The following is a 26,514-nucleotide window of genomic DNA, read 5'->3' as shown; positions in this document are numbered from 1 at the left end:
AGCCTCATACAAATTGCAACTATGCAGATACAGAATATTCCACGAGGAATATTTTTACATATTTTTAATAAGACTTCATTGGCAAAGATAACAGTTTATTCTCTAAGCTAAATTTAAATGCATATCCAAGCACCATGCAGTCCCAAGTAATTTTGCAAGAATGAAGTAAAAGCATTTTTTTTCTGCTGTACATTCTGTGCTATACCTCAGCAGTTGCTCCACTGCTAGAATGCTTATTGCATAAGTGTTTACTCTGTTAGCAAGATTTTTAGGCACTGAGCTTCTACAAGTAATCTTATAAAATAATATATTTCCTGCAGAGAACATACTGTGCAGAACTTAAGTTAATGCTCCGCTGGTAAAATCTTTAAACTTCTATATCTTGGTGAATCTACTTATAAAGGAGGTTTAAACAGAAGTTTTAAAAGGTCTGTAATTGGCAATATTTGCATGAGACCATAGTTTCTTTTGAATCTGAGGACTTGATTTCTGAACTTTTCATATGAGCATATCATTTGTATTTTTAATGAAGATAATGTCACAAAGATCAGTTCCAAAATTTAGCTTAGTTTACTTCACTAACTGCACTTTATGTGGCTTAGAAGCCTTTTCAGTTGAGCAGGGTACCCGTTTTAGCTCCTGATACCTCTTCATAATAATTTTAACTTGTTGCAAAATAACATATTTTTTTACTACAAGCATGAACATCTACCACATGCGAATGAAATATATTAAGACGCGTATAAAATAGATACATTTCTGTGGCATTTCTCTGCGGACATTTGAGTCTTGAGATTCAAAAGTGTCTAAATAGCGAATAGATCTTGGTATCTAAATAGCCAATATATTTATGTTCCACTATAGATAACTACTTTCTATCAATTGGCATATAGTGTATCAATGAAATGGTAGAATAAAGTGATGTAATTCATTTTTTCTAGATTTGCATTGCACTGGTGGATCCTTTAGACCCGAGTTCCCCAACTTTTCTAGCTTTGCGGACTGCTGGGTGGGTGAGAGAGGGGATAGTTCCACGTGCGTGGTGGGTAAGCGCAATGTGTGCTGCTCCATTTGTAGGAGCGGTGGGCACGTGCCTGTTGCTCACGCAAATAGAGCACACAGGCAAATGCTAGACTGCTGCTTATGGGAGTGGGGATGTGCGTGTGCGCGCGCGCACACACACACACACACAATTGCCATTTCCGTTGCCCGGTTTTAAAAAGCTCAAGGTCTGGTAGTGGCTCAAGGTCAGCCCGGGAGTTGAGGACCCCTGCTTTAGCCAAAGGAAGAAATTAATGTATATATGTATTTTTAATTTAAAATCTGTGAGTTTATAAGAACTTCTTCTAGTTGTTAAATAATAGTTGGCTACATAGGGGCCAGAAAAATAAAGTAGGTTTTCATAAATTCCAATATTTATTGTGGTAGACTTTTCAAATAGCAAATATAAGTTTGTTGGAGATGTGGAAAGCCTACCATAATATATTCTGTGGGCCAAACTGATTTGATCATTCCAGCAATCAATTGATGGCTTTTGAGAAGATTTTATATATAATATATAATCTTGCACAATATGTTTAATAGTTTGCATATCAGCACCACAAATCTTTTCAGAAGAGCCACATTGTCATGATTTAGAAGGGAAAGTTTGAGAGTTTTGTAGAATATACTGTTTCTGAGACAATCATCGGGCTAATGAATAGCAGTTCCAAAATGGAATTTTTAAACGATCCCTAATTTATTTGCGACATGACTTTCATTCTTGATTTTCTAGCACAGTAATAAGGCCTTTTCGTTTTCATTTTTTAAATTTTATTTTTATGACTTTATAATCCCTTATTTTGGGGCAGCTGAATGGAGCTGAGCATTTATTGACTGGATTAAGTCATCACAATAAATAACCACACACTTGCTACAATGTAAAAAAGCTATATATACTGTTGTTATGACTGTGCTGAATGTTACTGCTGTTTTTATCTTAGTGATATTCCTATGTTTATTTGTGTTATATTGTTTTTGTAATTTGTTTTTCATACTACTTTTTAAATTAATTTGTCAAGCACTCAGGATATTCCAAAAATTTAAACAAGGCTGAATTTTGGTATAGATTATAATAATTATTCATTTTTAGGTGACAGTGGAAGAAGTGATGGCTACAACTGCATACCTAGATCTCTTTTTGCGGAGCGTTTCTGAGCCAGCCTTACTCAAGATATTTCTTCGTTTCATCCTTCTGCACCGTCATGAGAATGTACATATCTTGGACACTCTTGCAAGCCGGATAAATACTCCATTTCAGGTGAGTGGCTGGGGTGTCTAGTCCGCTCTTTCTTGTTGTTGTTACTGAAATTGTTTTAGATATATATATGCAACTTATAAACATTGATAAAGGAAATTTTTGAAAAGCCCAAATGAAATCCATGTTTTCAGGACAACAATCTCACGCTACACAAGAAAAAAGGGAAGCAAAAGGAAAAAATAAATTGAAATCTTATCACTTATATAATGAGTGTAACTCTGGTTTCATATAGATAAAATTTGGTATTAATATAGATAACAGGCCATTCATTGAAATTGAGTAAGTACCTATTATTTTCTGTTGCTTTCTGCTAGCTGTTCTATTAGTGCCCCCCTCATACAGGTTTAACAGCACAATTTGTACTCTGGCTTCTGCTAAATTACACTTATAACTAGTCCAGCATTTTGTTTCTTATAGCCAACTATTACTGTATTATGATCTGGAAACAGTCTTGTTTTAACAGAACCGAAAGTGTGGATAAATAACTCCTGTATATATTATTTCTTAATTCTTGCATACTGCTTCCTTTTTAGAGCTCTGAATGGCTTATGAAAAGGTCCCAATAGCCTTTCATACAAAGGTTAATCCTTACACAAACTCACATATAGCACTTCTCAATTTCAGTTAGGCCAGGGGAGGGCAACTATGGCCCTTTTATGACTTGTGGACTTCAACTCCCAGAATTCCTGAGCCAGCCATGTTAGCTCAGGAATTCTGGGAATTGAAGTCCACAAGTCATAAAAGGGCCATAGTTGCCCACCTCTGAGTTAGGCCATGGCATTTTTTGAATGAGTATTTATTTTGAAAGAACTAAAAAACATAATGAGATACTAGGCAGTTCAGTTGCCTCGTTTAGTTTTCCTTTGGTGAAATGAATTTATGTTAGTTAAGAAAATGGCATTGTTCATAGTTGTTTGTTCATAGTCTTTATTTCTGATCTTTTACTTACTCAATAAAGTGGCAGTTCATTTGCAATCATGGAAAATGTCTAGATCAGGGCTGTCAAACTCCCGACCCACGGGCCTGATGCGTCACGCACTGGCCACGCCCACACTTGATTTAATAAAGGGGGGGAAAGTCCCAATACATCACGTGATGCCGACGTGACGACGTGAGCTTGACACCTCAGGTCTAGATCATTTCTTAGCCTCAGCAAGTTTAAGATGTGTCAACTTCCAGTTCCCCAGCCAGAATCTTAAAAGTTGCTGAGGTTCAGAAACACTGTTCTAGATGGCTGCCATTTGGCAGTGGTAATTCCCCCCACCCACTTTATATATCCTAACTGTTGCCAAGGAAATCAGGAGTCCAGGCAGTTCAAATGAATGTAAAAGTTTATTGCAAGCTTATGCTCTCTATGAGAATCCGAATTACTAACAGTCAAAGCAAATTGGCTGTACACAAGAATCAACAAAATTCAAGGTCGGTTGGACTGAGATCTCTTTTGAGTGTGAAGGGACTCGAGACTGATGGTGCATTTGATCGCTCCCTCAGGCTTAGCCTGGTCATCTTCTACAATATTAGGACAACTGGTTCTTTTTCAGAATGGCCCTGAAAGATGAAAGCATTTGAGCAAACATAGTTACAGCGTCCAGAAGAGTATTAAGATAACTTTGCTGCTGAAAATGATTTGAAATTCAGAATAGTTGTACATGAAAAATAAATTTGAATAACAAGAAGATGACCTGCATGAATATAACTGAAATAAATGCGTAATTATAGAATAGGCTGTTTAATCTGATTCTAACCATACAAAATGTTTATAAACTATTTTTCTCTAAGTGACATTGAACATTTATCAAAATTCCAGATTTACAATGAATATTTTTAGACAGGGATGAGCAGCCTACAAGCTAAAGTCTAAATTTCCAACTTCCCATTTTGTGGCCTGACAAACAGTAATCAATAATCACCATCAAAATTTGGCAGCCAGACCAGTTCCTTTCAGTGCTATAATTTGCTGTATTTGTTTTCTTTTTGCCTTTAATAGGTTAAATATGGATATATCAAGCTTCTGTTAGGTTTGGTGCCTGTTTCTAATCTTGAAATTCTTCCAGCTCTCCTATCTCAAAACTCAAATCTGCCAATAAAACAATATCATTTATACCATTGGCCACGAAAGAATGTGAATCATATCTAAAATTATGTTATTCATTTTTCTTCTGTCTTTCTACACCTCTTCCCAAGTATATTTGAGCCACACAAATTCATGCTTAAAAGTGTTTCCTGCCTCAGTTTCCCCTTGTCTTTGATTCTGGTGGGAAGTTGCTGAGAGATTTCTGTTTATTGCCTCTAGTCCAATCAAATTCAGTGCAAACCTATTTTACATACTGCAGCCCTGTGTTTTAAAAAGTTCTTAATTTCAAGGGAAACTTGTTCAGAGATTTAACCTCTTTTAACTCTGATTCTAGCTAGGATGCTCAGGCATGGTATTTTGCATCTATTTGTAAAGTTTTTATGATACTGTTTATTTTATTATTTATTTAGCCTTGTGTCCAATTATTTTACTTACATCAAATCCTAAACTCTTCTTCCTTTCAATGAAAATAACCATAGAAATACAATAAACTTTAATTGTATAAATAATTAAAACAACCAAACAATTAATTCAAACAACAATACAATCACAAGTTGGCAATAAAATCAGCCATTCAGCAGTATAAAACTGATTTATTTTTTTTGTTACTTCATTAGACTGTTTTGGGGCGGGGGGGTGTTTATAGCCGTTAAATACATAACACAGAATATATGTGGTTGCATAAAACACTAATGATACTGATTTTTTAAAAGTTTGAAATTATCTATATAATTTTTTTCACTAACCCAATTTTAGAAAAATAGATCTGAACTCTGAAGCTGACCTGACTGAAGCCATTTTGAGGCTTCAGTGTTGCCACACTGGAGCTGAGGGATAGGGGAGCGGGGAATAGAGATAGATGGGGTTTTGTAGCCAAAACAAAATACTTTCTCCTGGGAACCAAGGACTTCTCACAGCTGGTCCAAGAGAGGAGGAGTGATATTACCAGGCAACTGGATGGCACCTTAATTGGACCATGTGATTGTTTTGGGGAAGGGGAATTTTTTTTTACTTCTAATTAGGTGAAAACTGCGGTAACCTTCAGAGTTGGTTTTCACAAGAACCCTGACATTAGAATTAAGTGGTCCATTTTCATGAAACCAAACACTTGTTTAGTATAATGTTGTTTGATCCAGTGTCATCAGTAATAATAATATCCACATGACCAGCTTGATTACTTCATTGGATTGCCAGTATAAATAGAAATACAAGATATTACATCATCATCATCATCATCATCATCATCATCATCATCATCATCATAATTTTATTTCTATACCGCCCTTCTCCCAAAGAACTCAGGGCGGTGTACAGCCTATTAAAAGCACAAAGACAGACATCAATTTAAAAATAATTAAAATTATTAAATAATTTCATCTCAGATTTAAAACCCAAATTTAAAACACCCAATTTAAAATCATTACATTGATAGCCCAGCCTGGTGGAACAGTAGGGTCTTGAGGGCACAGCGGAATACACGGAAGTCGGAGATCTTACGCATTTCCGGGGGCAGTTCATTCCACAGGGCAAGGGCTCCCACAGAGAAGGCCCTCCCCCTGGGTGTTGCCTCTTCTGAGTAATTGTGGTATGTTACTTATGCCCCCAAAATAGCTAACATGGTAGCAGATTCCAATAGGATTCTGAAGCAGTAAATAAAAACATTTGCTTCAGTCTGCATTCCTGCCTCTCCCCTTGACACTTTATTTTGGGCAAAATAAATATGATTGAGGGTGGTATGTATGCACATACATATTCTGCAATGATTCCAGTTCCAAAGCAGATTTACTCTAAAACTCTCAGTTTCAACAGCCAAATTGCCAGTGTTGTCTTTGTTGAACTGTGTTGGTTTGATAAATAGTTTGGGTGTTATGAAGTATTGTCCTTTGGAATCATGCCGTAATAAATAAATGATGCTAAATGACTTGTTTGTTGTATAACTTAACCACAGGATTTATTTCTATGAATAGTTAACAGCAGAGATACCCAGGATTGTGCTCATCCGTTGCCACATAAGCTGATTTATGTGGTAATTTTGGACCAGTCATTCTTTCTTGGTCCAATCTTAGCTGACTAGATGGCTTTCAGGAAACATTAGATGGAGTCCAGCCCAGAATATGGGTGTGGCCCTTTTTTGTTTTTTCCATTCAGTCATGTCTGTTTTTCAGAGACTGCCATATTATGTTGCTTCAGTTATTTTGGCAAATTATTGCAGAAGTGGTTTGCCATTGCCTGAATCCTAGGGATGGGAGAAAATAACTGCTACAAGGTCATTCAGTTGGCATTACCCATTACACCCACTAACTAAACTGGCTTTTTAAGATGACCTGTAATTTTGATTAAATAAAATAGATATATACTGTCTACTATTAACATAGTTTTTCATATTAGAAATAACAGCCATTTTCAGTTTAAGATCCATATTTAAACAGGGCAAAATTGTCATGCAAATGTTCCAGCATATTGAACTTAATTACAGTTTAATTCTCTTTCAAATCATATCTCAGTTCTTTTCTTTTTCTTGCCCTTAGAATTATTTTTCCCATATCCCAGCATATATCTCTCTTTATCTTTGGTTTATGCTGTTAGGAGTACTAATTTAATTGTTCTGGAGATATGTAACAAAGTAAAACATTTATATAATTCCTTTCAAATGTACTGCAATTCAGTTTGGGTGCTATTTGCATGTATGGTTTTTTTCTTTTTTTACCTTGGAAAGGATGAAAAATCATGCATTCATATTGTGCTTGTCGTTTCCTAGCTTTGTGTGGTGTCCTTGGCATTGTTCAAAACACTTATCAGTTTGCATTGTGAAGATGTGATGTTGCAGCTAGTTTTAAGGTAAAGTCAAACTTTCCTTTCTGATATTACAGTGCAAATTACTGTGAAAATTGATATCTTGGGGTTACTTAATATATATATTGTTTGTTTGTTTGATTGATTCATTTTCTATAGCCACCCATCTCAGCCACATGACTTGGCTTACAATTCTAAAACAATAAGAGTTAAAACAACTAAAACACCTAAAACAATAAGACCAACAACAAAAACTACATACAACATCTGAGGTAGTTAACTAAGTAGCAGTAAAGCCCTTAGTTAATGGGGCCCTTAATACATTCCATGCCCCAGGCCTGGGTAACATCTAAGTTTTTAAAGCTTATGAAAGACCGACAGGGTTGGGGTCATTATAAACTCTGAGGAGAGAATATTCCACAAAACAAGGGTTCCAGCAGAGAAGGCCTACCTTCTAATGATCAATTATACCATAGGCATAAATGCAGAATTCAGTATGTAGAAAAAAGGGGAATTTATTTAAAAACAGGACCTCTTAACTGGCTGAAAGAGGCTTATCAGAAATTTAAGAGAAGGGCAGGAAAGCATTGTTAGAAATTAAGTGACAAGGTTGAAAAGTTACATTTTCCTAAATTCACATAGCTGTTGAATGACCCAATTCACCTTTGTATGTACAGTAGGCAATATGTAATCTCATGTTTTAGTCCTTGTGCCTTCCAAAAGGAAAATGAGGTATCACTTACGTCCAGTCTTCATGCAGTTTTTCCTCCTGAGTTGGCCAGTTTTTGAAATTGGAGACACTATCTTCAGAAAGATGGGGGTGATTAATGGAAGGAACATATTTTAGAAGAGATTGGGAATCTGTTCTTCTCCTAATACTTTATGCTTTCCAGCCCATCTCCAGCTCAGGAAATACCTTGGCAGCACAAGAAGATGTTCCTTCGTCATCCGTCCATTTGATTGTCTATATAAGCTGGTGAAACAAAGCATTCCGCTTTTATTTTTGTCAACCCAATTGATTTGCAGTGATTAGCTAAATGGACACCATATATCTGGTTTTTTTCCAGGCCATGTTAAAGCTAATTAATTAGGTGGCATAATAATTACTCCAAGTTTGCAATCTTTTCCTGAAAAGATGAATAGGAGTTAGTGGATGAATAGGAACTATTCTGGATAACGTTAATCCTCTCCTCTTTGTTGCCTCGTCATGACCATAATGCCAAGTGAGACGTGATGCACCTGTTGCATTGAAACCACTGTCTTCAACCACAGTACAAGTTTCTTTTGATGCTCATCTTCCTGGCTGAGAGAAGTCATGGAAAATTCTCTAAAACCCATGTCCAAAGTCTATCTTGAATAGCTGCTTCACTTGGCCCACTATTAACGACTCAGGAAGTCACAGTATCCTGATACTTCTACCACCAAAAATGCAGTCTTTTATTTTATTTTTACATATTACAGGCATAGCATCTGCTCAGCAGCCTAATCTTTAGCTATTCTGTAAAAAAATGGTTTTGGGTGTATTTTAATCTAAATAACAAATAAGGCACCCTTGACACTTTTTCTTTCTCTCTGCTATTTTAGTTTGATGATAGCCTCTTGTTGTTCTAGGTACCTGATACCCTGCAATCACATCATGATCAGCCAGAGACGAGCTGTGAAAGAGAGAGATTGGTATTCTGTATCTGCTGCTAAGCTGCTTGCCTTGACTCCTGTCTGTTGTTCAAGTGGCATTACTCTGACTTTTGAAAAGCAAGAAAAAGATTATATTCTCTGGAAAAAAAATAATCATGGGGAAGGTAAACATTGATCTGTTTTCTAAAAACACAGTCCTTATATTAAGTTGAATTTGATTTTTTTCCACACCAATATTCATATTTGGAAATGTTGTAGAAAATTAGTTTAGTCTACAAAGGAATTTGATTTACAAATTTAAGTAAAGGTAGTAATCAAACCCCTCTTAAAATGTATGCTGTATCTAGATAATCAATGGTAATTATACTTTTTTGGGGGGGGTTACGTGATTCACAAATCTTAAATGTAAAGATTTTAAATCTTATTTGTCTTATGCCTAGATTGGGATTAGTACTGCCCAGAACATGCCCCATTATTAGATACTTAATGTGAAAAACTCAAGCAACTATTTCTGGGGTCATAAAAGAACAATAAAGAGCTTATTTTAGTCAAGGAAAGGAAGACATATTTGTGGTCATTGTTGTTTTTGATTGACTTTTACACCTAAGAAAAGAATCATTTCATGTTCTATAACACATAGCAGAATAACTTGTCAGTCCCAAATTCTATTTAATGTGGGCTAAAAATACTTTCTTACCATATTTGTTTGCCATACAACACTAATTATTACTTTACAGAAAAAGAAACTTGTCCAAGAATTGATAACATTAAGAATGCCAAAAAATGGGCGAGAAGTTGTGTCATGTTTGATAGTCCAGATCCAGTGCTCTGTATTCCAATAATTCAGTATTTATGTATTGCCTCAATACACATGGATTCTGAGCTTTGCACAAGAACTCCAACTCGAAACCACATTAAAACATATAATGCTAATAAACATGGTTGCCTATAACCACAGAAAAGGTCCAGTAAAATGGCTTTTGGAACAAAAGAACTAGAGTTTATGTAACATTTGAGTTCATCCTTGAGAAAGTATACCTGGGTGGTTGCTAAGAGTCGGCATTGATTTAATGGCAAATAATATTTGGACTGAATCATGTCAAATTGTGCTATTGCATATTTGTGTGATTTTTGAGGCACTGCATAGATTATAGAATACATGTCTCTGAGGATGGGAAAGAGTACATTTTTAAGGACGCTGTTTCATTTTGCAGGACACACGGAAAAAAAAGCAATCATAAATGTGCCACTGTATTTATTATCTGTTGTTTTTCCGTGGAACCATAGTTCCAGTGCTTTGTCACAAACATCTGATAGCATTATAGAGAGCTGAATGGCTAGCATTTCCATTCAGCTTAACTTGCCTGTCTGGGTTTAGTCTGATCATTAATGAAGATAGAAATATATGGGTTCTCAAGTTGAAAAATGGCACCTAAACAGAAAGATGTAAATCTCCTTTTCTGACTTAAGAAAAATGCAGCCATTTCCCTATGACAAAAAAAAAAAAAAAATCTCACCCATGCAAACCAATAAAACTCAAGCCAGTTGCTTGAAGCTTTCATATTTATTCTACAAGGGCGTCATAAATATCTCAGGACAACTTGGTCATAGGTCGGCTGAAATAATTTATGGAAGTTTGTTGGAAATTTCCTGTATAGTGACTAGTGCATGAACTTTAACTTCTCATTGTTTTGTGTTTATGGTTTGACAATTCAGTCAGACAAAGGAAGCATTACAATGCTAGTGGAGATAAAAAAAGAAATATTTCTTTATGATGAAAAATAATTCACTGAGTTTATTTAATGTCAGCAGTAAATGTTCTGGAGCTATCCAGTCATTCCACACCACAAAAGTATATTTTCTTTTGCCAGTATGCAAAACCTAATGACCTTTTATATTTTTATTAAATTTCATTTATTCCCTACAAAACAAAAGCAATTATTCTTGTTATACTTTGAGACTTATTGAGTCATTACACTTAAATAAGATTAAAGTTAGGATCATAAAAATTGATGTGCCACTTGGGCACTGCTCTACCATGCAGTTCTTCTATATTGTATCATGTTAAATACAGTAACTTATATAACAATGTTTTCCAAACTAGTCCCCTGCCAGAAGATTAGATTTTAACATTAGAATCCCACCATTGGATGCCCATTGTCAAGAATTTTGTAAGTAGAAATTGTCTCATATGCAGAGGTCCAGGTGAGACCTAAAGGGCTTATCCCTAGATAGGTAATAATAAACCTTAGAAAATAGAATTGGGTTCTTTTTATTTTGTCTCTTTCAGAAAAAAAAAAAGGCAGATGCCTCATTTTTCCAGCGGTAGGATGTGTTTTTGTAGCAGAAATACAGACCAGGATTTTATATTAATACACCACAAGGATTTTGATATGCAGGAGTTTACCTGCTGGCAATGCAGGTAATGCAAACTATTGGAGTAATTTGTTGAAAATCATATTTTGCAAAGGATACATTTGCAAGTATAAGTAATAAGCAAAAATATAATAACCACAGTGCAAAACAAATAGGGAGAGGTTAGCAAACTTAGAGACAGTGTGACAGTTAATATTCTCTCTTTGAGCTCATTCAAATGCTTAGCATCAATTCTGCATCTTGTTTAATTATACTATTTATTGATGTGATTTACAGCTGTGATACCCACGTAAACAGATGATTAATAATTATGTCTGAATGAAGATTAGTATTTCCCCTTAGTTCCCTGTAACTTTTTTGTTGCTGCATTGCAGATTCCACCGAAGAGCCCTCTAGGAAGAGCATTGCAGATTCCGCATGTATTGTGAAATATGGGAAAACTATTGATATCAGTTACCTGCAGTACCTTTGGGATGCTCAAACTCTCATACTGCACTGTATGAAAGATTGTGAAGTTTGGTCTGCTCCATATGATGGGGAAAATCCCAATCCATATACCTTTATCCAAGCTTTGGTTGAAGAAGATGGTAAAAGCCTAGCTCAGCCTATTTTCCAACTGCAACACAGAACACCTAGTAATCATGTCTCTTCTCAGGTGAGACCACTGAGAGAAAAGACACAACTGGAGCTGGAATGGGATGATAGCTATGATACTGGGATCTCTCCAGATTCTGATACAGGATCTCCCCAGCATAATGATGAGTTTAATACCCAACCTCCTGCAGAACCCCCAAAGCATATTCAAGAAATGAAGAAAAATGCTATCATGTTGATCAAAGGATCATACATAGAAGAATCAGACTTTCAGGATGATGTCATGGTTTATAGGCTATGCGCTGAAAAGGATGCACAGGAAGCAGACCGCTTAAAGGAGAAACCTTTAATATCAGAAGCTGCAGATGTAGACAATCCAGATGCTATCTCTACCAATGGTCCTCTAGAAAGTCCCACATCGGATTTAAACTTGGAGGAGCGCAATATGAAAAATTTAAATATGATCCAACAAGCAAAAGATGAAACCCAAGGCAGCATTGACGAAACGACTCTGCAACCTGATTTGGAGCAGACATTATCTTCCCCGGAAGGAGATCATAACACTAACATGAAGTTGCTGAGTCCTGACAGTGAAGATTTTATTTCCGAATGTGATAACATCATTAAAGAATTGGACTCAAACTCCTCAGGCTTGGTAGAACTGAAACTGCTGATTCCTGATCCAGTATCCCCTATTGAAGAGGAAGAAGATTTTGAAAACTTTTCAGCAGATACTCCATCAGCAGAAAGTGTGCCCTCTCCCTTTGGGGTAAAAGATGCCTGGCCCAGCAACCCTGCAAGAGTCCAGAATATCCCATTTACAGGTACAGTTTTCTAATTTATTAAGCCAATCACGCTGTCTAAAATTCTAGATATGAATAACAGGTGTTGCCATATTATTTTGCATGCATACATTTTATTGTATTTGTTTAAAATAGAGATAGTCCTCGACTTACGACCACAGTTGAGCCCAAAATTTTTGTTGCTAAGTGAGTTTTGTCCCATTTTATAACTTTTCTTGCCGCATTTGTTAAGTGAATCACTGCAGTTGTTAAATTAGTAACACGGTTGCTAAATTAAACTGATCTCCCCAATGACTTTGCTTGTCAGAAGGTTGCACAAGGTGATCACATGACCTCAGGGCACTGCAACTGTCATAATTGTGAATCAGTTGTCAAGCATCCAAATATAAATCACATAACCATAGGGATGCTGCAACGGTCATAAGTGTGAAAAATGGTCCCAGGTCACTTTTCAGTGCCGTTGTAACTTTGAACGGTCACTAAGTGAATTGTTGTAAATCGAGGACTACCTGCAGTCTACTTAATCAGCTTGGATTTATATTTTCTGTATAGAAAATCTCTAATGGTGACATCATTTCGGGCTGTAGGCCTATATACTTTAAAAGAAAGACACATTTAATTATTAGTCTTAAATTATATGTTACATGTTCATAAGGAGAAATTGCTACAGAAAAAAACAGATTCTTAATTTAACAATTACTCCTCAAAGTATTAAATAGAAATTGAAAGAAGAAATTGTTTTTGCGTTCACGTTTTAGCACTAGATGGCAGCTCTGTTACCATGTGGTCAGCATTTGCCACAATCACCTCCACAGGGATTATGCTTTATCAGTGTGAATATTCTGTAGCAGGGGTGTGAAACTCAAGGTCCGCAAATCTGGCCCACGGGGTGCTTAGATCTGGCCCGTGGGGCCACCCTGGAAACAGCAAGGGACTGGCCTGCGGTGCCCATGTCAGTGAAAACGGAGCTCGGACTCTGTTTTTGCTGGCAGAGGGTTGCAGGAGGCTGTTGCGGCTGAAACTGGAGCTCGGGAGCCCGTTTTCACTGGCAGAACACTTAGGCGCCCCCAACACGAGTGATGTCGAACTGGCCATGCCCATCCTGGCCCCCTGAGGTCAAACAAAACCCTGATGTGGCCCTCAATGAAATCGAGTTTGACACCCGTTCTGTAGGATTGCAGAATATTCCATCTGCTTTCAATTTATTTCAACTAGCTGGGCTGGCTTGAGTTAAATTTTAAATTGATTTTAAATTGGGTTGTTTTAATTTACGGCCAAAATATTTAATTATTTTAAACTCCTTTTAAATTTTGTATGTATTGTTTTTTACTTTGACTGTTCACCGCCCTGAGTCCTATTTGGAGAAGGGCGGTATAGAAATAAGAACAAATAAATAAATAAATAAGTGACACGTATCTTTCTTTCATAATGCAGCAAGTCACTTTGTAGCATCAGAAAGCATTTTTTAAATAGATTTTATAAGTTCTTGGAAAATACTCCAATATGAATGCCTCAAATCCTAGAGTTTAGATCTGTGATGTAAAACTCACCCAATGAAACCAGCAATTGGAGAGAATTCCAGGCAGTCTTTTTCTTCGCAGGTCACTGGATTCTTGCATCCATATGAGCCAAGAGCAGGGCTGTCAAACTCAATTTTGTTGAGGGTAGCATCAGGCCTGTGGTTAACCTCTGGGGGGGGGTCAGGCAAGTGTGGCCAACTGGGTGGGCGTGGTCAGCTTGCCGCCACTCCCCAAATTGCTGGCATGTTTCCTCTTCACATTGGATAGACTGGGCTGAAGCCACGCTGGCCCAATGTTTCCTCTTCGCACTGGGTAGACTGGGCTGAAGTGACTCAGGCCGGCTCCTTACATTTTCCAGGATGGCTGCGCGGGTCTTGTGTTTGATACCCCTGGCCAAGAGCTTCTGTATGTTGATTAAAGATACTTAAGCAAATATACCGTCTGCCTTAGTTTAAAAATAAGTTTATACCCTGTTTCCCCAAAAATAAGATATCCCCTGATAATAAGACCAATCGAGCTTTTGAGCACATGCGCTAAAATAAGCCCCTCCCTGAAAATATTTAAATGCATGCACAGCCGGTCTCCACCATTTCCTCTGATTTTCTCCACGTGTCCCAAAATAATAAGACCTCCCAGAAAATAAGGCTTAGTTCTTATTTCGGGTTCAAACAATTATAAGACAGGATCTTATTTTCGGGGAAACACGGTAATTACTTTTTAACTGTAACAGTAACAGAGTTGGAAGGGTCCTTGCAGGTCATCTAGTCCAACCCCCTGCTCTAGGGACATAGATGTTTGTGAGATGTTTGTTGAGGTGTGACATGGTAGTTTTGAAATATGACTTACGGCAATGCTCTGATTGTTATTCTAGCAACCTTGTACTGTATGTTATTGCAAGGACAAAAAGATAAAAGGAACAAACAAATCTGGATGTATCCTTGAATCTTGTTTTGTTCCAAGGCATGAATGTTATAACCAACTAATCACCAACAGAAATAGATTGGCACACTTTAAAAAAAAAGGAAAAAATTATTGAGAAGTAAAGAGACACAGTAAGGGAATGATGTACAGTATTATATTACAGTGCTATCAGCAAGCATGTACTTCTGTTGTTGATTTCCATAATCTATTCAACCTGAATTTTTATTTCAACTTTCATAGATTCTATTAATCTTCACCCATTAGAGAAAACAGAAAGCAAACAGTAATTTTAATTTTTATAATGGTAGTAGATGGCTTGATTTTACAAACCTTAATTCAGTTATGACAGGAGTATAATGTGGAAAGATTTCTTTGTATTGTATGACAAGTTTGTTATCTTTCTTTGATGTGTTCTAATAGTTGTTTTAAAATCTGCATTTATTCTATTCATCCTCTTTTTGGGCAATATATGGCAAGGCATTTTCTAATGACTATTCATCTATAAAATATGAATAAAAATAAAACTGTCTGCTAGTTTTATGGCAGAGCACAGGCACAATGGAGAGGATTCATTGTTCCTTTTCCACAGTATAATGTGGAAATAGAATTTGTCGGTCGGGGAATAAGCAGCAAGTATGGAACTGAGTGGACACGAATGCTTTCTACGTTTTGACTAATATAACATCTGTGCTTTTAATTATTTATAAAGTAATGCTCACTGCTCACTTACCTATTAACAAGGGCACAATTATCATTATAAAATGGGAATGTAATGTAACAAATACAACTTTTACTATGAATAGGAACCAAATAAGTTTTAAGACTGTATGGTGAGTTGTGGGTAACATTTTTTTAAATCTAATTTACTTTTTATTGCAAAAAGTACAAAACCTATAAATCTCTTTTGTCACAATTGCTGGAAATTAGATTAATAATAGGCTATTTGTATGTATCATAGTACAGGTAGTCCTCAACTTACGACAGTTTGTTTAGTGACTGTTCAAATTTACAACAACAACACTGAAAAAAGTGATTTATGACCATTTTTCACACTTACGACTATTGCAGCACCCCTTCGGTCACTTGAATAAAATTCAGATGCTTGACAACTGACTCATATTTATGACGGTTGCAGTGTCCTGGGGTCATGCAATCCCTTTTTGCAACCTTCTGACAAACAAAGTCAACGAGGAAAACAGATTCACTTAACAACTGTGGTACTAATTTAATAGTGATTCCCTTAACAAATGTGGCAAGAAAAGTCGTAAAATGGGGCAAAACTCAGTTAACAAATTTCTCACTTAACAACTTAAATGTTGGGCTCAGTTGTGGTCTTAAATCAAGGATTACCTGTAAATTTCTTCAGAAGCATTCCCATTCTGTCTGCAATCATTCGTTCAGTGATCAAAGTTACATTGACACTGAATGAATGATGGTTATGACCAATCCTCAAAGGCTCAGCAGTTCCAGCTTCCCTGCAGTCAAGTGATTGTGATCTGGGTGCTTAGCAACAGCCTTACCCTTAGGATTAATTGCAGCACCCCTCAATCACGTGATCGCCATTTGTGACTTTCCCTGCCAATTTCCCCAGAAAGTCAACGGAGAAGCAGGAAACAAGGTTGCAAGTCACTGGGTTAAGTCTTCCCCACCTGTCCATCTCCCATACTTTTATGCTCACCACACTGCTTCACACTGTTGCACGTACCCTCTGGAGCTTCACTGCACCACCTTTATCCCCCCCCCCTTGCCCCCTTCCCCAATCATTGTAACACCTCCTGTGCAGTGGTGGGTTTCTACCGGTTTGCCCCGGTTCAGGAGAACCGGTAGTGGTGGCGGCGGGAGGCTCTGCCAACCCGCTTGGACGTCATCATGGATGCTCTGCGTATGCACAGAAGGTTCTGCGCATGCACAGAAGCATCGTGCACAAGCAAAACAAATGTGCGCATGTGCACGCTCCCGGTTCCGAACCAGTAGCAAAGGTAAGTGGAACCCATTACTGCCTGTGCATCTTTGCACGTCCTCCCTGACCTTTGCCACGGTGGCACAGTGGTTAGAGTGCAATACTGCAGGCTGCTTCTGCTGACTGCCGGTTGCCTGCAATTTGGTAGTTCAAATCTCACCACGGCTCAAGGTTGACTCAGCCTTCCATCCTTCCGAGATGGGTAAAATGAGGACCCAGATTGTTGGGGGCAATATGCTGACTCTGTAAACCGCTTAGAGAGGGCTGTAAAGCACAATGAAGCGGTATATAAGTCTAAGTGCTTTTGCTGATTTTGGGCCTTAAAAAATAAGAGTCTCTGTTGGAAGTTTGCACTGTTTACTTTGTCAAGGGACAAACATCACTTTTATGCTCTTGTCCAGGTCAGATTTTAAAATGGCTTAGAAATACTACCAGCTATCAATATCTATATTTGATATGTAATACATTTATTTTGGTCATGAGTTTTATAGCACCAGCAATAGCACTTAGACTTATATACCGCTTCACAGTGCTTTCCAGCCCTCTGTAAGCAGTTTACAGAGTCAGCATATTGCCCCCAATAATCTGGGTCCTCATTTTACCGACCTTGGAAGGATGGAAGGCTGAGTCAACCTTAAGCCTGGTGAGATTCGATCAGCCAAACTGCTGGCAGCCGGTGATCAGCAGAAGTAGCCTGCAGTACTGCACTCTAATCACTGTACCACTGCAGCTCATTTATGACTAGTATGTACTATCAATCACTCAATCAATCAGAATAATGGGAATGGGATACTAAATGATACAAAACAATACTAAAGCACATATATTATGTATAATGTTAACCAAGTAATGTTAAATGTCCCTAAACATTAATCTTTGATTTGAGAATTACATAGAACAAAAATGAAGGATTTGTTTTTGTCCTTTACTGTCACCTACATACTGATTTTGTTTATGTGGTTTTACAATTTCACTGAACATATGTAGCTCAAGTTGGAATACTACACTGTTGCTACTATCTGAGAATGGTTTTGGGAATGCAGATTTCCCTTCTGGGTAACAGGATGTATGAATGTATGAATTCATGTAATGTATGAATTAGGAAAAGTGAGTTCAGTTGATTTGTTGATTGGTCTTTCTCTCCGGCCTGCTTTGTATGTGCTCCAATGCAATGATTTTATTGGCCGATATTGTTTTGCAAGTGATTGATGCGTTCTTGTAGATTTTTTTTTTTGCCTGATAAGATGATGCTCCAATCTGTGTTGATTGCTTCCTGTGTGATTGACAGTGTTGATTTCTGTATGATGGAATTGTTTGCTGGGAGGATATTGTTCCATTTTTGTGACTGTTGAATTGTAATGTTTTTCTGTTATTAGATATGAAAAGTGCGAGAGCGCTTTTAGAAAGAATGACAGTCTAGCCAAACAGTGATCCATAGATATAAAGACTTAAAACCTGTTTATAGACCTATCTGAAAACATATCCAAAGACCCAGAAGTAGTGCATGGAGCAACCCTCAATATTTTCCCCATATCACAAAGTAATCAACTAATTCTGATATTAATAGATAGATCCATTTTATGGAATCAGTAATAAAAACCTAAACAAATTCAACAATCACAGGGAAAGAAAATAGCCTCTCAGTGAGCCATCCCATCAAAAAAAAAAAAAGCTGATTTCACAGACAAGACAAAGATGTCATCTTGCAAGTCAAAATCTACCAACAAGACATCATTCAGTTGAAGAACAGCGTTCACTTGTAGCACCATGCAAGCAGCAAGACAGATGCATGCATAATCTCTGCCAATCTCACTTCCTCAAATTTTCTCCACTGATAATGTTGTCTTGCATAGTAACAAAACATCTGTAACCCAAAACCAATCTTGGCTAGTTCCATCAATGCAATATGCCAATCCTGAGTGACATTTGTAAAGTATGGCAAACTATAGGAAGCTAAAAGGAGAGTGGGATTACTTTGCCCCATTCCATTCTGTGAAAAATAACAGTATAGGCCCGTGATGGTGAATTTATGGCATGCGTGCCAGAAGTGGCACACAGAGCCATCTTTCTGGGCATGCAAGCCATCGCCCATTGTTCTTCCAGGTTCCAAACACCAGGCAGCTGGTCTTCATGCACTCGGGAGCGCAGGAAACTGGAAAAGCAGCTGCCTGGTGCACATGTGTGTACCAGGAAGATGATCGTCTGGCTTCCAGCGCACGCATGTGCCCCGGCTAGCTGGTCTTCGCACATGCATATGAGCCAGAAACTGGAAGATCAGGTGGCCAGTGCGCATGTGTGCGCAAGAAACCGGAAGACCATCTTCCCGGTGTGCACACATGCACCGGGCTGCTGCTGTTCTAGTTTCTGGCTAGCGCATGCACACTGGCCAGTTCATCTTCATGCGTGCATGCGCACCAGAAGCAGGAAGATCAAATGGCCAGTGTGCATGCGCGCACTGGAAACTGGAAGATCATCTTCCCAACATGCACATGCATTCAGTGCCGAAAAGATTCGCCAACACTGGTATAGGCCAAGCTATAATTTACTTTATCTCTTTGAAAGCTATATTTTCCAGGGGCAACAATTATTTGGAATGCGTGGGAAGACAACGGGAGAAGAGACCTCGATTTGGAGGGTTGCTAAATTCAGAATGTCACTGATACTTCAACTCCTGAGAAATAGGATAGGAGGATTTCTCTCTCCCTCCCGCCCCCCTCTCCATTTAAAATCTGGAGGAAAATAAAGGGGAAATTACAACAGTATTGGAATTCTCCGTCTCTTTATAAATATTTCTTTTTGTTTGTTTGTTTGTTTGTTTTTGTTTGTTTTTGGAGCAGCTGTGCTTATTGCGAAGTCATATTGTTGTACACTGGGACAGGCAGCATGTTGTATGGGTATACTGTGTATACACATACAATGACAATAAAGTTATGATGATGATGATGATGATGATTATACACTGTTCAGTATATGCTCCCTATCCTCTGCCCAGGCATATGTATTCCATATTAGCCTTAAATGTACCAGTTGTAATGCCATCAGTTCCTGTCTTTTTGTTGAAAAAGAGAAATGCAGAATACCCGATGGCTGTGGTTCTTAATCCAATTTTTAATATCAGAGCTCCTGTAACAGCATGTCACACCCTAGGGCTGTCTGTTATCCTGTCTTACATTCACCCAAAGAAATTCATTGGGTAACATCTTTTCTCACCGAAAAAGATCAGCTGCTGTGCTGGCAAAAGGAAGGAGGGAACCAGGGACATAAGACTTTTTGGAAACGCCCAGAGGAATGACTGCCAACTCTCCCCCACCCCGAATAGATTCTAGACAATATTGGCTGCTGAAGGATCCTTGGTTTCAGGAGGACCCAGATGTTCTGACCTAGGCTTTCTTAAAAAGCAGGAAGCAGAGTTTTGGTCCCGACAAAACCTCTTTTATTTACGCGACTGCAAATTACTGTCATTCACAGTCAGCAATGCTTTTTCAAACAGTTTTTCAAAGGAATATTTATCAACACACCTTATCTCACTTGGCAAGCTGTCACGTAACTTGTTTTCAAATGCAGAGTAAGGCAAAATTTGGCACAGAGTCTCTAAGAGTCACGAACAGAATTTTCCACTGTTGAAACGACCGAATTGTTTCCTGCAAAAAACCCCTTCCCATTCGTTCCTCTTTAGTTTCCTATGGGAGGGGCCAATCATCTCCAAGGTGTGTCTTTACTCCCAAGTCGACCCTGCTTTCTGAGTTGTTCTTGTCTTATGGCAGCTCTGCGCATGCGCATACTGGGAACGGGCTCCAGCTGTTCCTCTGCCTTGCTGCTGTCTGTCTCCCTCTCTGCCTCCGACTCAGAGCCCTTGTCTGACCTTTCCCCAACCTCCAGGACTGGCCCATGTTCCTCCCCAACCTCCTCACTGTCTGACTCTGCTGCCAGCTCCACTGGCCATTAGTGGGCCACAACATCAGGCTAGACAAGGGTTGATTGGGGGTTTCAGGACTGAAGGTGAAGTACCATGAGGGATGCTTCTACTCCTTGCATATGGCTTCTGTGGAAAGTGGGGTAAGGGAGAAATCATATCCTGCCAGCTTGAGAGAGACGATGCCAGCCAATACCAGTCAATGCTTCTTTTTTTTAACACTAAGTAGGAGTCTAGAAATAGCAATGCATACATTTTGTTAATGCACTGGGCTGCACTCCTATCCAGTGGAAAGGCAATTCATTTTAAAAATGCTTGGCCAGATGCTAATAAATCAAGCCTCTTTTTCTTGCAGTTCTGCTCCTTAGCGGAAGAAGAGGCAAGAGAGCTGAAAGAAAGGAATGCAGCCTGATTAACGGTTGCTTACCTGCTGTAATTACTGTTTGAATTTGTATGCCTGCAAACGAAACTAATAACTGGCCTAATGCTGCTAATTTTAAATAAAATCATAAAATATGTTGATGCTATGAGTTGGATCAGATCTCACAAACTCCCTTTTCCTTTTCTTCTCCTTTCTTAACGATTCAAAAACCTGCTTTGTTTTGATTTTGCTTTTTAAATCTGCAGGCCCGTTTATCAGCGTGGTGCTATCAAAACTGGAAAACATGTTGGAAAACTCCTTGCATGTGAATTTGCTGCTCATTGGAATAATTACTCACCTAGCCAGTTACCCACAACCTCTTCTTCGTTCCTTTTTGCTCAATACAAATATGGTATTTCAGCCTAGTGTGCGGTCTCTGTACCAGGTACTATTTAATACTAAAAAGAAATCTTTTAAAACTCACTTTAAAGTGCAGCAGTTATCATTTTTTAAAAATTTAAGTTTTTCCTTCAGTTTTTGAAGAGCGATATCTTAATATTGATTTGTTAAAATGTAATTGTTTAAATCAAGAGAATGTAAAATATCACAGTATGATGAGTTATTAAGGACAAAGTACACAATTCAGTCATAATTTAATAAATAAATGTATTTGTAGCTGTACAGGTGCTATTTATTTATTTTACTTTATTCTTGGTCAGGTGCTGGCATCTATAAAGAATAAAATTGAGCAGTTTGCTTCCATTGAAAAAGATTTCCCTGCTCTCTTGATACAAGCACAAAAGTACCTGCTTTTACGAGTAGATGCCCTGGATGTTCCTTTAGAATCATTAAATAAAGGTAATAATCATTCCTGATCAATTAAACATTTTTTTTCTGGCTTTAATAAGAATTGAATAAATGGAAAATAAGCTATATACAGTGCAAAGTTATTCTAGATAATTGTTAGGATTAATTTTGTGAATTTTCCTACCCACCATTCTTTTTAGGTAAAGATAGTTGGCATTGTTTACCAATCTAGTGTTCGGTTCATCTTGATCAGGGTTGGTTCTACTTACCTTTAATACCGGTTTGCAATGGGGCTGCGTTCGCGTGCTTGCTTCACCAGCCCCAACATCATCAGGAAGCTTCTGCAAGCATACACAGAAGCTTCCTGATGATGTTGGGGCTGGTGGGCGGAGCCTCCCGCCAGTTTTACTACCGGTTCTATAGAACTGGTCCAAACCAGGGGCAACCCACCACTGATCTTGACCAGAGCTGGCAGGTAAATTAGATGGCTAGGACGTGTGTCAGCTTGAACTATCAGTTTATCTTAATGGTGGAAAATCAGAGAATAATCCTTTTTTCTTGAGTTCCCTAATATTTTCTAACTGCTTAGAAATGGTGGCATAATTTTCCAACTGTTGAGCTACATAACTAAATTATGTAGAGCTACATAAAACCTGTATCATAAACCCTAAAGTAGGTTTAGCATAATTGAATGTTCACTGCTATACCCATATGTCCCAAAGAAACTAGAGCAGAAAAAACAACAACCGGTAACTCAGTCCTCATGAACGACAAAGTGCTGAAACTTTGTGTATGCAAAATAAATGTGCAACTTAGCTGTAGTCTTACCTTTCCTGATACCCTACTTTTCTCTCAAGAAGGTAAGACCATTATACACCTATAATTTTATTTATTTATGCAATGGATTGCATTTATTTATGCAAGACTGCTATTATTGTTGTTATTTTAAAATGGCACAGCTTTTTCAAAATAATTCCCATCTATAGGTGTAACAGCCATTATTATAATATTGTTTTAAGTCGCTTTATTTTTAGCAAGGCTATATGATGGGCAGAGCAGTTCCAAACGTTCATTTGGAAATTCTAGTAGTAAAAGGTTCTGCAGTTTATGCATTGTTGTCAGAGATGAGCAAATCTAACATCTCATGAATGCACTTTGTCAAGTGGAATGATCTGTGATAAAAATAAATCTAGCTATAAACACTTTAGGGCAGAAAAGGTTAGGTGATTTCATATGAGACAACATTTTCCTATTGCAGCTGCCTTTTGATTATACTGTTGTCAATTCTAGCATATTAGTCAACTTTTATGGCAACAATTTGTAGGCTAATAAAACAAAAAATGCATTGCTCTAGGGAGAAGATAATCATCGTTTTCCGCATCCCCACTTTGACCTGGGATACTTGCATAAAATGACTGGATAATTTTATGTAAATAACGCTATTGTGAATATTGCTCAAGAGTTGTTTAACAGTAATTCAGGAAGAAAAAAAATCTCCGTATAAGCTAGTGGTTTATTTCTTTTAGGATCTCTTGTACCAAACTGTTTTTTGAACTTTGGTTTATAGGATTTTGTTACATCATTATTTATTTGACAAATGACTGGTTTATAATTTGTAATTGAAATTGAGATGCCATATGTAAACATTTTACATGATTATCTAATTTTCTAAGCATCTTCTTGATCCTCTTTCTAACCATTCCTTAATATACTGGGAGTGTTGTTCCTTTTCATGTTTCATTGTAATGTTTGACAAACATGTTTTCAGTATATCTGGCTACATATGGAGTATTATATCTGCTCTAATTTTATTCCCACAGCAAACCTAGGCATGTGGTTGCTGTTGCACTAGATCAGCTGCTTACCATGTATGCTCCCCTAGTGATAAAATGTAAATACTTCAATGGCCATGGAATGAGCTTAAAAGAAGAAGGCCAATTAGCACAGATGTGAAAGAAGTAAATGGAATGCAATTCACATACTATTTATATGAATGGAATTGTCAGTTTTGTATGTAAATTGGAGTAGGTCAGGAAGCTTCTATTGACTCTCATACATCTTCCATATAGAGCATATCTTAGTGGTAACTCAACCCTAATTTTTAACGAACCCACTTTAATCTGAAAAGTCATGTCCCAAATTATAAATTGCTTTATGAAATTCAGCTGAATTTTTAATATAGAAGACAAAAACAGGGAAATGATTCCAATTATAAAGGCTGGAAGAGTCAATTAAAAGTTGGATTTAATTCCTATCATTGCTGCTGTTTGGTTCATTATAGGTTAAGAATAAACAATTCTGTGCAGATGAAATTACTTTCATAAAATGTAATAATATATTACCTTTAATCAAATTCATGAAAAGACAGGGTGAATAAAGGGAGCTTCCCTGTTCAGGGCCATGGATATTAAGATTAAAAGAGTTGGAAGGGACCTTGTAGGTCATCTAATCCACCCCCCTTCCCAAGCAAGAGACCCTACATTATTTCTGACAGATGGCAGTTCAGTCTCTTCTTGAAAGCCTCCAGTGCTGAAGTTCCCACAGCTTCTGAAGGCAAACTGTTCCATTGGTTGATTGTTCTCACTGTCAGAATATTTCTAGGTTGAATCTCTCCTTGATCAGTTTCTATCCATTATACCTTGTCTGGCCTTCAGGTGCTTTGGAAAATAGCTTGACCCCCTCCTCTTTGAGACAACCCCTCAAATATTGGAACGCTGATCTGAAAAAGTCTCTAAAATATGTTCCAAGGGAATTGATACTGAGGAGTCTTTTAGAAAAATAGCATACTTGCATTCTGTGGACCGAAGTTTATGTGTTCTGATTTCAGAATTAACTTTTTTAACCCTACCAAGCCTTGATTAGCATTCTGCTAGAATCTTTGTGTCAGAGGATTGTTCTTCTATAGCTGTTGTAGATAGGAATTTTCATTAGTGGCTGCGTTCAGGGATAAGGGGACTTTTCAGAATCTGATGAGAACAGTAACCATAGTGACTAATTGCTTAACAGTAGAACTGGTAAAGTGGTTTCTTTATTTTTTTCCAGAATAGTCTACCTTTTTTTTTTGCTCCTTGATTTCATTGTAAGCTTTGCTTCAGTGTTAATAAGAAGCAGTTGGGATCTTCTTTCTTTCCTTCCTTCCAATTTTAATTTAAATACTTCTTCATTTCTGATTGCCCTCCTAATATCTTCTGGTACCTTTTATAACCATTGTCTAATCCACATAATTAGTGAATCATGTGAAATATACATTAAGTAACTGGCTGCTAGGAGATATGGTAGTTGTTCCCTGGAGTTTGAATTTAAAACCCAACATATGGAGACTAGGATTCAAACAAATCTGGTTTCAGTAGGCTGAGTTAACCAGAAGATTTTTGACATCATATTATAGTTTTCAGAACTATTTTGCAAGACTTCTAAAGTCTTCTGTGAAAGAAAAATAGATGCCTAATGCCTTTCCTTTGAATTGTGGCCACTCTTTTTATGTGTCCCCCAAGGCATGGACCAAATGCTTGCTTTGATATATTTAGCCCTGCTTCATCTATCTCCAAAATATTTAACACATGCAGTATGAACAACCCCCAACATCCAGTGAATTTGTCAGGCAGTTTGGATTATTTTTCCCTTTAAAATATTCAAGCTATTTTAAACAGGAACATATTTTTAATTCCAGCTACATATACTTTTATTGTAGCCTTGATCATTTGTCTTCCCTGATTTTTCTGGTCAATCTGCAAGCTGAATCTCTTTTTGCTGCTCACACTCTCATTTTGTAGCAGCTTTTTAGGAATCACTGACTAATGCCTAATAGTTACAACTTACAATACCTATAGCCAGATGTCATCAACACAGATTGTACCAATTAGGAGATAATTAATTTGTCACAAGACTGTGCCTAGAAATCGGACAACCATTTGTAGATATTAGGCAACCATTTGTCTGATATGGTATAGGGTTCTTCCTCGAGCAGGAGGTTGGATTAGAAGACCTCCCAAAGTTCCTTCCAACTCTTTATTTTGTTAAGACTGTTTGTAATGACCATAAAGTTATCATGAGGTGATCATTTTTATCAGGAAAATGAATTTTTTCTTTCCCAAACGATCAATTTTGTATATAAATATAAAAGATTTATATTTCATGTTCATGTCACTAATTTAAGTTGCAGGACACAAGAGCAGAACTACATGAAATGCACCTGTTAGGACCCTGAAAAATTCCCACTACATAGCCCTAAATAATATCCAGAATTAGAATGGCTGCTTCATGTTATTGATACTGCCACATTGCTTACAGATATAAACTCTGCATGTTGTGATGTTCCACACTTAAGAATCTTGGTTGACAAGCCCATTTATCAAAAGATAAGTCAAGTTTTCTTAATAGTAAAATAAGAGTTTTGATGACCTGTATTGTGAGGCTGGTTGTGAAACTTAAAATAATGATCTCAAAACACATTTAAAC

At 37.5% G+C, this 26,514-nt stretch overlaps 1 protein-coding gene across 2 annotated transcripts in view; it reads left to right on the top strand.

Moving 5' to 3' along the window:
- Window positions 1-26,514, top strand: part of FHIP1A (FHF complex subunit HOOK interacting protein 1A) — a 76,491-nt gene that overhangs the window by 46,311 nt on the left and 3,666 nt on the right. For both annotated transcript variants that reach the window (XM_034401492.3, XM_034401491.3), the window contains 6 exons: window positions 2,132-2,299; window positions 7,132-7,211; window positions 8,778-8,965; window positions 11,552-12,595; window positions 21,516-21,694; window positions 21,969-22,107. In XM_034401492.3, coding sequence (XP_034257383.2) covers window positions 2,132-2,299; window positions 7,132-7,211; window positions 8,778-8,965; window positions 11,552-12,595; window positions 21,516-21,694; window positions 21,969-22,107 — 1,798 coding nt within the window. The remainder of the gene's footprint in view (window positions 1-2,131; window positions 2,300-7,131; window positions 7,212-8,777; window positions 8,966-11,551; window positions 12,596-21,515; window positions 21,695-21,968; window positions 22,108-26,514) is intronic.

The sequence above is a fragment of the Pantherophis guttatus genome, chromosome 8 (genome assembly GCF_059756535.1).
Source record: "Pantherophis guttatus breed Tessera chromosome 8, ASM5975653v1, whole genome shotgun sequence".
NCBI classification, from domain to species: domain Eukaryota; kingdom Metazoa; phylum Chordata; class Lepidosauria; order Squamata; family Colubridae; genus Pantherophis; species Pantherophis guttatus.
This window is presented reverse-complemented; position numbering and strand designations above follow the sequence as displayed.